The 11,107-nt window shown below is 41.7% G+C and overlaps 1 protein-coding gene across 2 annotated transcripts in view; it reads left to right on the forward strand.

Moving 5' to 3' along the window:
- The window catches only part of LOC143022127 (uncharacterized), a 116,761-nt gene extending 108,003 nt beyond the window's left edge, over positions 1-8,758 (forward strand). The window contains exons 11-13 of one of the 2 annotated variants that reach the window (XM_076180149.1): positions 5,496-5,749; positions 5,883-6,152; positions 6,289-8,758. In XM_076180149.1, the coding sequence (XP_076036264.1) occupies positions 5,496-5,749; positions 5,883-6,152; positions 6,289-6,477 (713 nt within the window). In that variant the 3' untranslated portion in view covers positions 6,478-8,758. Of the gene's footprint in view, positions 1-5,465; positions 5,750-5,882; positions 6,153-6,288 lie in introns of both variants that reach the window. The other variant, XM_076180148.1, reaches the window with a different exon arrangement.
- The last annotated feature ends 2,349 nt before the right edge of the window (positions 8,759-11,107 follow it).

Below are 11,107 nucleotides of genomic sequence, written 5' to 3' on the forward strand. Positions count from 1 at the left end.
ACTGGAGGAAGTGGATAGTTTTAGATACTTGGGTGCAAATGTGGCAGGAAAGGGGGGGTGGAGGTGGTGGTAGAATGTAGAATGAGAGAAACGTATAAATGCCTTGGTGGATTAAAAAATGTGATGAGGAATAGACATTTGGGAATGGAGGCTAAGAGGAGGTTGTATGAAGGAGTCATTGTGCCAACAGCACTGTTCAAGGCAGAAAGATGGAACATAAGGGAGGAGTAGTTTTAGATGAGATGTCTGAGAAGTATGATGGGGGTTACTAGGCTAGATAGAGTGAGAAATGAGGAGGAGAACAGGGATGGTAAGGGAGTAGGGAGATAGGGTTAATGAAAGAGTATTAGGATGGTTTGGACACATGGAAAGAATGAGTGAAGAAAGACAAAAGAAGTATGGAAGGCAGATGTGGAGGGAGTGAATATGAGGGGGCGACCTAGGATGAGATGGATGGATGGGGTGAAGGGGGCTTTGGGGAAGAGGGGAATGTCTGTTGAGGAAGGATGGGAGAGGACAGAAGATAGGGGTGAATGGAGAATGGTTGTATATGGATGTTGTGATGCATGAGGTGGTATGGGTGGGGGGGATGTGTGGTTGGGGAGTGTGTGTGAGAAAAATTTGATGCAGCCGAAGGGATTTCTCCCTGTCTTCTCCTTTTCTGCATGAGGGGATGGAGACCGGGGGTCGCTGATTTAATGAAGTGGCCTTGCTGTGGATGTGCTGTGTCTTTTGACACTGCTTCTGACGGCAGTGGACAAGATGCAGGGATCACCTGTCATCCAGGAGGTGCCAAGATAAGAGAGAGGGTGGAGGGGAGTGGAGTGTATATTTAGGGATGGAATGGGTTGGAATGGTTTCTATGCCTTTTCCTTTTTGGCTACCTCCCTTGTACATGCATACACCAAAGGCTTTTTCCCCCTTACATGGGGGGTTGCCAAAAAGAAAAAGGCATGGAAACCACTCCCACCCATTCCATTTCCTATATATTCCACTCCCCTCCACCCTCCTCCCTCCCTCTTATTTTGGCACCTCCTTTTCCCCCCCTTGTAAGGGGGAAAAAGCCTTTGGTATATGTATATACAAGGAGCTTTGAAAAATTGTAAAAGCTGGAAAGGCATCTGGGTTGGATGGATGTAATGTGGAGTGTCAGAAAAAAGGAGGTGCAAAATTGACATGGGTAGTGGTGGTTAATGTGCAAGGGGGAGAAGGGTGCAGGAAGACTGGAGGAGTGCCTGTATAGTTCAGGTTTACAAAGAAAAGGGGGACAAATATGAATGTAGTAGTCATAGAGGGATTAGTTGAAGTGTAGTTGGAAAGGCTTATGGAGAGGGTTTTCTTTATTGAATTAGGGGAGGAACAGGGAATTGGTGAGGAGCAATGTTGTATAGGAAAAGTAGAAGGTGCATGGGTGAAATTTTTGTGGTAAGGCAGATTTGTTAGAAGTTTATGGCAAATGAACTTCATAAGTGTAGCGTGTTAAACATAGGGCTACACAACCCCGAAAATAGATACATCTTAGATGACAGGCTTTTAGAGAAAATATTAAGTGCGAGAGAGACTTGGGAGTCCTAGTGAGTCCTGACCTTAAAACCAGGTAACAGTACATTAGCGCCAGGAATAAAGCTAACAGAGCATTAGGTTTCATTGCTAGGATAGTAATGGATAGAAGTGCAGAGGTAATCATCAAACTATCTAGCAATAGTTAGACCCATCCTTGACTATGCGGTACAGTTTTGGTCTCCGTCCTACAGAATGGACATCAATTCACTAGAATCGGTACAGAGAAGAATGACTAAAATGATGTATGGACTCTGAAATTTGCCTTACGAAGAGAGGCTTAGGCACCTTAATTTACACACTATGGAAAGACATGGAGTGCAGGGTGATCTAATAGAGATGTTCAAGTGGATCAAAGGCTTTAACAAGGGTGATGCAAACAAGATCATCATATTAAAACAACAGGGCAGGACTTGCAGTAATGGTTATAAACTGGACAAATTTAGATTTAAAAAGGTAATAGGCAAGAATTGGTTTACTAATAGGGTGGTTGACGAATGGAATATACTTAGTAACCATGTAGTAAGCGCTGAAACTATCGGTTGTTTTAAGAAACGATTAGAAACTTTATGGATGGGGATGACAGGTGGTGATTGATACGGAGCTGCCTAGTGTAGGCTTTATGGTCTCGTAGCAGTCTCCTTAATTCTTATGTTCTTAAAAGGTAAAGGACTTTTGGGGGGCTTTTATAGATTGGAGAAGGCTTATGACAAGGTAAACATAAGGGCACTGAGGTATTGCAGATATGTGATTTCAGAAAAAGTATTAAGGCAGTCAGATTTTACAGTAGTAGTAAAGCTTGGAAATGGAGAGATCGAGTGGTTAACCTCTTCACTCCGGGGCACATCGCATGTCTGGCAGCATTAGCTGCCCGACATGCAATGTTGCATCATAATAATTGCATTATGAAAAATAAAGTCGGTGCTCAATCGTTCGTTCTCTTTCATCCGTGTATTTTGATAACCATAAAAAATTGATGAAGCCAGTTTAGAGAGAATGGAAATTACGTAGGTGCGACTACAATAAATATAATCAAGATGCCGACGTCGGCAGCATCGAGTACCCACTTGCTCCTCATGCCGCCTATGTAGGCATCACTGTATGGAAGTGGTTAAGTGTGAAGGTGGTTCTGTGTCAAGGCTGTCTGTTTAATGTATACATGGACGGGGTGGTACAGGAGCTAAACGTGAGGGTGATGAACAGGAGCTTGGACATTAGAGAGAGTGGAGAGACGTGGAAAGTGAGCCAGTTGTTGCATGCAAGCAACACTGCACTTGTGGCAGGGTCTTTGACAGTTGGTGACTGAGTTTGGGAAGGTATGTGATAGGAAGAAATTTAAAGTAAATGTGAGTAAAGGGAAGGAGAGTAGCAGGAAGTTGGAAGTAAATCATAAGGCTGGAGGAAGTGGATCATTTTCAAGTATTTGGGGTTGCATGTGGTAGGAAATGGAGGAGTTGGCAAACTAGAGTGATGGAAGTAGAGGTGGAATGAAATGTGTCATCTGAATAGACATGTGGGAATGAATGCAAAGAAGATTATGTGAAGGGGTGGTTGTGCCTATGACCTGTGTTTGAGATGAAGTGTCAAGTATGGTGGAGGTTACAAGGTGAGAGTGAAATGAGCAGGAGTGTGTGGGTGGAAAGGAAGGTCGCAGATTGGGCTGACGATTATTGGGTTGGTTTAGGCACATAGAAAGATTAGCAAAAAAGTGTTGAAAGCAGAGGTGGATGGAGTGAACTTGGGGACAATTGAGGATGAGATGGATGTGTTGAAAGAAGCTTTGAGCAAAAGGGAAATGTCTGTTGAGGAGGAATGGGAGAAGGCAAGAGGACAGATGAGTGGAGAATAGTTGTTTATGGATAATATTTTGACACCGCTTGAAGGGATTTTTTCTTGTCTAGTTTCCTCATGTGGGGAGGAAGAGGGAGAGTTGTGTAAATGAGAACACTGCTGTGTCTTGCTGTATTACATCTGACCCAGACAGTGGGCGATGGATGACATTTCATCCATGAGGTTGAGAAGGAAATGGTGGGTGGGAGTGGGTATGTGCCTTGGCTGGCTACCTTCTTTGTGAAGAGGAAGCCTAGGTGTATAGATAAATAGTGAATTTTTATGTGATTACCTCTTTCACAGGGAAAGGGGGACAAGTGTGAATGTAGTAGTTTCAGAGGGATTAGCTTGTTAAGTGTAGTTGGGGCTTATGGGAGGATCTTGATTGAGAGGATTAGGAGAGGAACAGAGGGAGTAATTGGTGAGGAACAGTGTGGGTTTAGGACAGGTAGAGGTTGTGTAGATCAGATTTTTGTGGTAAGACAGATATGTGAGAAAGCTATAGGTAAGGGGAAGGATGTTTTCTGGGCCTTTATGGATCTGGAAAAGGCTTATGACAGGGTAGACAGAAAGGCACTGTGGGAGGTTATGCGGATATACAGGATAGGAGGAAAGCTTCTGGGAGCTGTCAAGAGTTTTTATGATAGTAGAGCTTGTGTCAAGATTAGAAATGGAGAGAGTGAGTGGTTGGAGGTAAAAGTGGGACTTCGTCAAGGATGCGTTATGTCACCCTGGCTGTTCAACTTATACATGGATGGGGTGGTGCAAGAGGTGAATGCAAGGGTAGTGGGTCAGGGATTGGAGATGGTTAAGGAAAATGGAGAAAAGTGGGAGGTGAGCCAGCTGTTGTTTGCGGACGACACTGCGCTTGTGGCAGGATCAGAGGAGGGATTGAGGAAGCTGGTGACAGAGTTTGGGAGTGTGTGTGATAGAAGAAAGCTGAAGATAAATGTGGGTAAAACTAAGGTGATGAGATGTACAAGGGGTGAAAGTGTCAGTAATCTGGAAGTGAGCATTAAGGGAGAGCAACTGGAGGAAGTGGATAGTTTTAGATATTTGGGTGCAAATGTGGCAGGAAAGGGTGGAGTGAAGGTGGAGGTAGAATGTAGATTGAGAGAAGCGAGTAAATGCCTTGGTGGTTTAAAAAGTGTAATGAGGAATAGGAATCTGGGAATGGATGCTAAGAGGAGACTGTATGAAGGAGTGATTGTGCCAACAGCACTGTATGGAGCAGAAACATGGAACATAATAGAGGAAGAGAGAAGGAACTTGAATGTGTTTGAGATGAAGTGTCTGAGAAGTATGATGGGGGTTACTAGGCTAGATAAAGTGAGAAATGAGGAAGTGAGGAGGAGAACAGGGGTGGAAAGGGAGCTGGGAGATAGGGTGGATGAAAGAGTATTAGGATGGTTTGGACACATGGATAGAATGAGTGAAGAAAGACTAGTAAAAGAGGTATGGAAGGCAGATGTGGAGGGAGTGAACATGAGGGGACGTCCTAGGATGAGATGGATGGATGGGGTGAAGGGGGCTTTGGGGAAGAGGGGAATGTCTGTTGAGGAAGGACGGGAGAGGACAGAAGACGGGTGAATGGAGAATGGTTGTATATGGAAAATGTTGTGATGCATGAGGTGGATTGGACGGGGGAATGGGGTTGAGGTAGTGTGTGTGAGCAAAAATTTTTGACGCAGCCCAAAGGGATTTCTCCCCGTCCTCTCCTTTATATGGGGGGACGGAGAGGGGGGGTCGCTGATTTAATGAAGCGACCTTGCTGTGGATGTGCTGTGTCCTGCGACACTGCTTCTGACCCAGGGCAGTGGACAGGGTGCAGGGATGACCCGTCATCTAGGTGCTAAGATGGGAGGGAGGGTGGAGTGGTGTGGAGTGTTTTCGGGGATGAAATGGGTGGGAATGTTTTTGTGCCTTGTCCTTTTTGGCTACCCCCCTGGTAAGGGGGGAAAAAGCCTTGGTATATGTATGTATGTATGTACCTCTTTCACTGGAGATTTAGATACAGTGCATAGATGGAATGCCTTAGCTTCTTATATTTTTTTTGTCTGTTTGTGACACTACAGGCAAACGCATCAACCCCATTTCCTCGTTAGTAGGCAGTCGAGGTGGCTTCAGGGGTGGCTGGGATCGTGAACGCAGGGGTGCCAGTTTTGACCGACGTGATCGTGGTGGAAGCTGGAACAGAGAGAGTAGGGACAACAGAGGAGATTACAACCGTGGAAGCACTGGAAGTTACAACAGAGATAGTCGTGGAAGCTTCAACAGGGACAATCGAGGTGGATTCCAGAACAGAGACAATCGTAGTGGACGTGGTAGCTGGCAGCAGAGCAACTGGAATAAAGGACAGGTAATTATGTGGTTGAAAAACTGCCCTTTGAATGCATCAGTAATCTCTGTTTAAATGTGTAATACTGGAGGTCAAAACTGTATTATGAATTTTAATCTTCCTGGCAGTCTATTAATACGGTTTGTTTCAACAGAGTAATACTGGAAGCCAGAGCTATGGCAGTGGAAGTGGTGGTGGTGGTGGCAGCAGCAGTAGTGGTTCCTGGACCCAAGGATCCAGCAATAACCAGGGATATGGCAGCTGGGGAAGTAACCAGAACTACAGTAACCAGGGGAATTATGGAAATCAAGGATATGGTAGCCAGAGCTATGGGGGAGGAGGAGGAGGAGGAGGAGGAAGTAGTCAAAGCGGCTATGGGAACTGGAACCAACAGTACTACCAGCAGCAGTACTGGGGAGGACAGGTATGCACTGGGGGACAGGCAGTAATGTGAATACCTTATCCATTTTGAAATTGTTTATAAAAGTAATATAAATATTTTGATATATTGATATACATGATTATAGAAATAATGATTAATTAATGCAAATCATATCCAGAACTATGGCTATGGACAGCAACAGCACAGTGGCTATGGACAGCAAAACTACAAACAAACCCAACCAGCTGCAGCAAGTGCCACCACAAACAGCAGTCAGTATGGGCAGTGGGGAAATCAGCAAGGATGGGGGGGTTATGGGAGTAACTACAACCAAAGTGGCTATGGTAATTACAGCCAGAAGAAGTAAAGGCAGGAAATTGACAGTTAGGAAGTGTTGTTAAGTCATAAGTGTCGCAAGTTGAAGTGGGCACGGACGACTGACGTACCTGATCAATATGACGACGCAGAACTCTTATTTGATTTGATATTTGTGTGTGTGCATATACACATACATATACATGTGTGTATGTATATGCATATATATATATATGTAAAAGAAGGGAGCAGGTTTTCTGTAATGTATGTAGAGTTGAAAACAACAGCATTACTGTAGTTATTTAGTTTTTTCTTGATTGAAATTCTGCCTTTTAACCGGGTGAACAGAAACTAGGTCTCTGTATTCATCCATTTCATTTCTTTTAATTGTAAAGCTCGAGGTTTCATCTTAGACGTTTTCTAGAGTACAGTAATAAAAAAAAGTACACAATCAAATACAGCAATGATGACAATTGTACAAAGATGAATTATACATGGACAGTTCTGGTGAAGTACTGTACAATTCTGATAAAATAAGATATAGAACAATCACAGTAACAAATAAAATATTAGAATTTTGGTAATAACTGGGAAAGGTACTATACAAGAGTGCCAAGAAAATGAGTACCTACATTCAAAGACAGGTCTGAAAAATTACAAGCATGAGATGGGTCGAACAGCTGGCACTTGGAGGGGCCAATAGTGTGACTATAGAGGTCAGGTGAGGAGGGAGTGGTTACTGGAGGGGGAGTCGGAGGCAGTGGTGGAAGTGGAAGGGGAGGGGGGGAAGAGGGGGGCGAGTTAGGATTCCTTGGCTGTGAGGAAAACAATGTAATACTAGAAGTTACTTTAGATTGGATATTAATGACTGGTACTTTGTCTCTAATAATTTTGATAGAATTAGCAAAATCCTCCCTGCTAAGTTTGACATTGTGAAAAATTGTGATGTTTGATAGCTCCCTCCTGTAGGGGTAATGATAGGCGACAGCTGACTTGGGATCTAGTATAATCAATGTATGATTATTAGGCTTACAGTCCTCTGAAGAAAAAGTATATTGGTATAATACATAGGTTGTAGTTGTAATGTCTTGATTGTCTAGATATGTTGTTAGTCATGATCAGAGAGGAAGTTTCGGGATTTTTGTAGTATGTGAGAATGCTGATTTTATTGTTCTCAATTGTAGGGTGACTTTCTTTGGATAAATTCTTTAATTGCTTTTCCATCATTTTTGTATTGCATCATACTTCACCAGAATTGTCAATGTATAATTTTTGTACAATTGTCAATGTTGTATTTGATTGTGTACTTTTTGTTATTGCTGTCTACTTTTAAAAATGTCTTTAAGACAAAATGTTGAGGTCTACAATTAAAGGAAAAAAATGAAAGAATATGGAGACTTGGTTTCTGTTCACCCGGTTAATGGCAGAATTTTAATCAGGAAAATTATATATATATATATATATATATATATATAGATAATTGTGTGTATGTATGTATATACATAATGTATGTGTATGTATATATACATTTTTCATATTGCATATATATATATATATATATATATAATATATATGCATGTGTGTAGTGTATATATATATATATATATATAATGCATGTGTGTAGTGTACACACACACACATACACGCGCACACACACACACATACACACACACACATACACAAACAATGTATATACTTTTTTCTTTTTTCTTACCCACAGTCCATGCCAGGATAGAGTATGAATTACTGCCCCTTTTTATCTTTTAGTATAGACAACTTAGCTGGCACAATGATAAATACCAGGTCCAGTGCAACCAAGGCACACGGAGTTCAGATGTTTTCAAAATGGACTGGTTCTGTATGTTTTTAGCATTACTATTGATAGCTTGATTGATGTAATGGATAGGGGAAAATAGATAATCTTATTGTAATCTAAAAGGTTTTCCTTGTGTTATGGTAGCATTTCAAAACCTGATTTCAGGTTCTTTGAATTAGAGTACATGTGAAGAGTGCATCTGTGTGTGCTTAAGGGTAAAAGTTCTACCTGTGGAAATGAATTGTTGTCCTTGAATGCTACTTCTTAACCTTTCTTATCTGGTTTCTTGTTTGCTCTATATATTCCATGATAGGCATTTTCTGTTTAATGCAATATTCTTAAACCTGTGACTGTACAAGATGTGTTGCAATGTCACAAGCTACAGCTTTGTCACCTGCCACAATTGTATTGTACATAAATTATTTACAAATTAGCTGAGACATGGTGGCATCTGTATAGGTGTTCAATCATGTAGTCTATGCTCTCGATTCTCCTGATAAAAATTCACAAAACATAATGTCTTTATTTATCCCAGACTTAAGGCTCATGTACAGTATTATAAAGATACCTTTCTGAGAATGATATAGAGCACCTACTAACTAAACTAGCATTGAAAAAGGAGTGCCCCCACCAAACGCTTCAAACTGAAAATATGTGCACTGGAATCTTGCTGCTGAAATATTCACAATTCTCTCCAGGTCAAACTACAGCCTCACCACTGTTTGGTGGAGCCCCCTGGAACAGACTCCCACCAAGTAGGTCAGTGTTAGGTGCGAGGTAACTGTGACTATATATTTGGTTATGTTTTACTCTACATCGCAATGAAAAATCACATGGTATTTGTGCGAGATGATCTCGTGCAGACCCAGTGATTGCCCAGCATTGGAACTTAAGAGTAGCAATAGAGTTTGGCAGCCAAGTACATGTCTGAGCAACCCTATTAAGGACCTGCTTACCCAACAAGGGGAAGGAGCTAGAAAATATGCCCCAAAGTCCTAAATATAGCAAGTCCAGTTTTCAACAGGCTTGGGATCCACATTGAGCAAGGTTATCCAATCTGGTCATGATAATGAAGAGGATAGATGAACAGGTGAAGGGAGAGCTGTAGCCTTAATGATTCATAGGAACCCACTGCTGCCATCCTATTGTACCAACAACGAATGAGCACACACACTGGGCAGTTGGAGTGTGTGGATATGTAACCTAGTTCTAGTCAAAGAGAAATAACCAAGGAAAAATAAAAGTACCCACTCTTATCCACCACCCTTTCCTCCCTCTTATCTAGTAGTAGTAATTAGTTTCAAGTAGCAAACAGGTTTGGAAGAACATGGGGTATCTCTGGAAAATGGTGCATAGAACTGCTATGTATATGAAAATGATGGAAAGTAATACAACAGAACCATAAATTATACTTCCATTATTTGGTGACCCATAGGATGTGGCTGGCAAAACCAGCAGTGTTGCCACATCTAAACCATCTCCAAGGAAAACGGTGGGGAGACGCGGTTTTCTTTATATTTGCATGTATGACCGGTATAATTAAAGAGACTGCAAGTGGCCTGAAGACCTGCACTCTGCTTCTATATAATTACCACACCCCCGCAACCCCACAGAAATTCCTAGGTTGAGAGCTGGGGCAATGTCGCCTGACCTGAAATGCCATATCATTTAACAAGTCTCTTCTTTGCATGTATAACAATTACTCATATCACCTACCATTTAATGAAAAAATCGATATGCATTTAGAGTATTCCATGTTAACATACTTGGGGTAGTGGACAGCTTCCGGGATATGCTGAATGTTTCGATTCAGCATGTGACAACACCTTGTGGGTCAGGAGGTAATGGAAATAGTATAAAAGATGTGAAACTAATTTGGACCAAATTAAAGTTGTGGTTACTAAAGATCAAGGTGAAAGTGGATTGTACATTTATAATGAACAGATTCAAGGCAGTTATTACAGGAGATTGAAAAATAAAGTAAGGCAAACAAACTCAGAACATTAAGAACTTGTTACAATTAAAGACCTTGCTAAACAAGGTATAAAAAATCAAACTGGACAAGTCAGGGGTTTGGTTTACCATGGCTGTTATGAATGCCAGTTCAGGGTCTATCCTGTCTCCTACCTTAGAGAATGGAAGCAAGATCTAGATGTAGAAGTTAAAAGTAGGGTGAAGGGGAACCAGTTGCTGCCTTGCCACCTCCAAATGAGGCATAATACTTGTAGTTTACGTGATATAGCCGAAGCTGGAACAATATAGGAGTTCAAATGTGTCTGCCTGTCTATAGTGAGCTTTTTCTCCCCATACATGGAGGTAGCCAAGGCAAAGGCACATACCCACTCCCATTCATTCCATCCGCTTTCACCACCCCCTCCTTCACATCCAAGATCTTCATAGATGACGTGTCATCCTTGCATCCTGCCCACCACTCTAAGTCAGAAGCAATGCAGCAAGGTCGCTTCACCCAGTCGGTGATCTCCCATGCAGAAAAAGAGGAGACGGGTAGAAATCCCTTCAGGCTGTATCAAAATATTGATCACACATGAATGAAGGCGTGGAGTTCTATATAATTTTTTTTGCAGATGATGCAAAATTACTTAAGAAGGTAAAAACGGAAGAGGACTGCAACTCATTGCAACAAGATCTGGACACAATATGGAATTGGACTCAAAAATGGGAAGTAAAATTCAATATTAAGAAATGCATCATAATGGAATTTGGAAAGAGTAAAAATAGAATATCAAAAGATTACAGAATTGGGGAAGAAAAAATAAATAAAACTAACTATGAAAAAGATCTTGGAGTGATGATTGGAAAGGACATGAAACCAGATAAGCATATAAACAAGATGTTCGGAGAAACC

Source organism: Oratosquilla oratoria, chromosome 43 (assembly GCF_046742065.1).
Source record: "Oratosquilla oratoria isolate Oo_2021 chromosome 43, ASM4674206v1, whole genome shotgun sequence".
Classification (NCBI taxonomy): Eukaryota; Metazoa; Arthropoda; class Malacostraca; order Stomatopoda; family Squillidae; genus Oratosquilla; species Oratosquilla oratoria.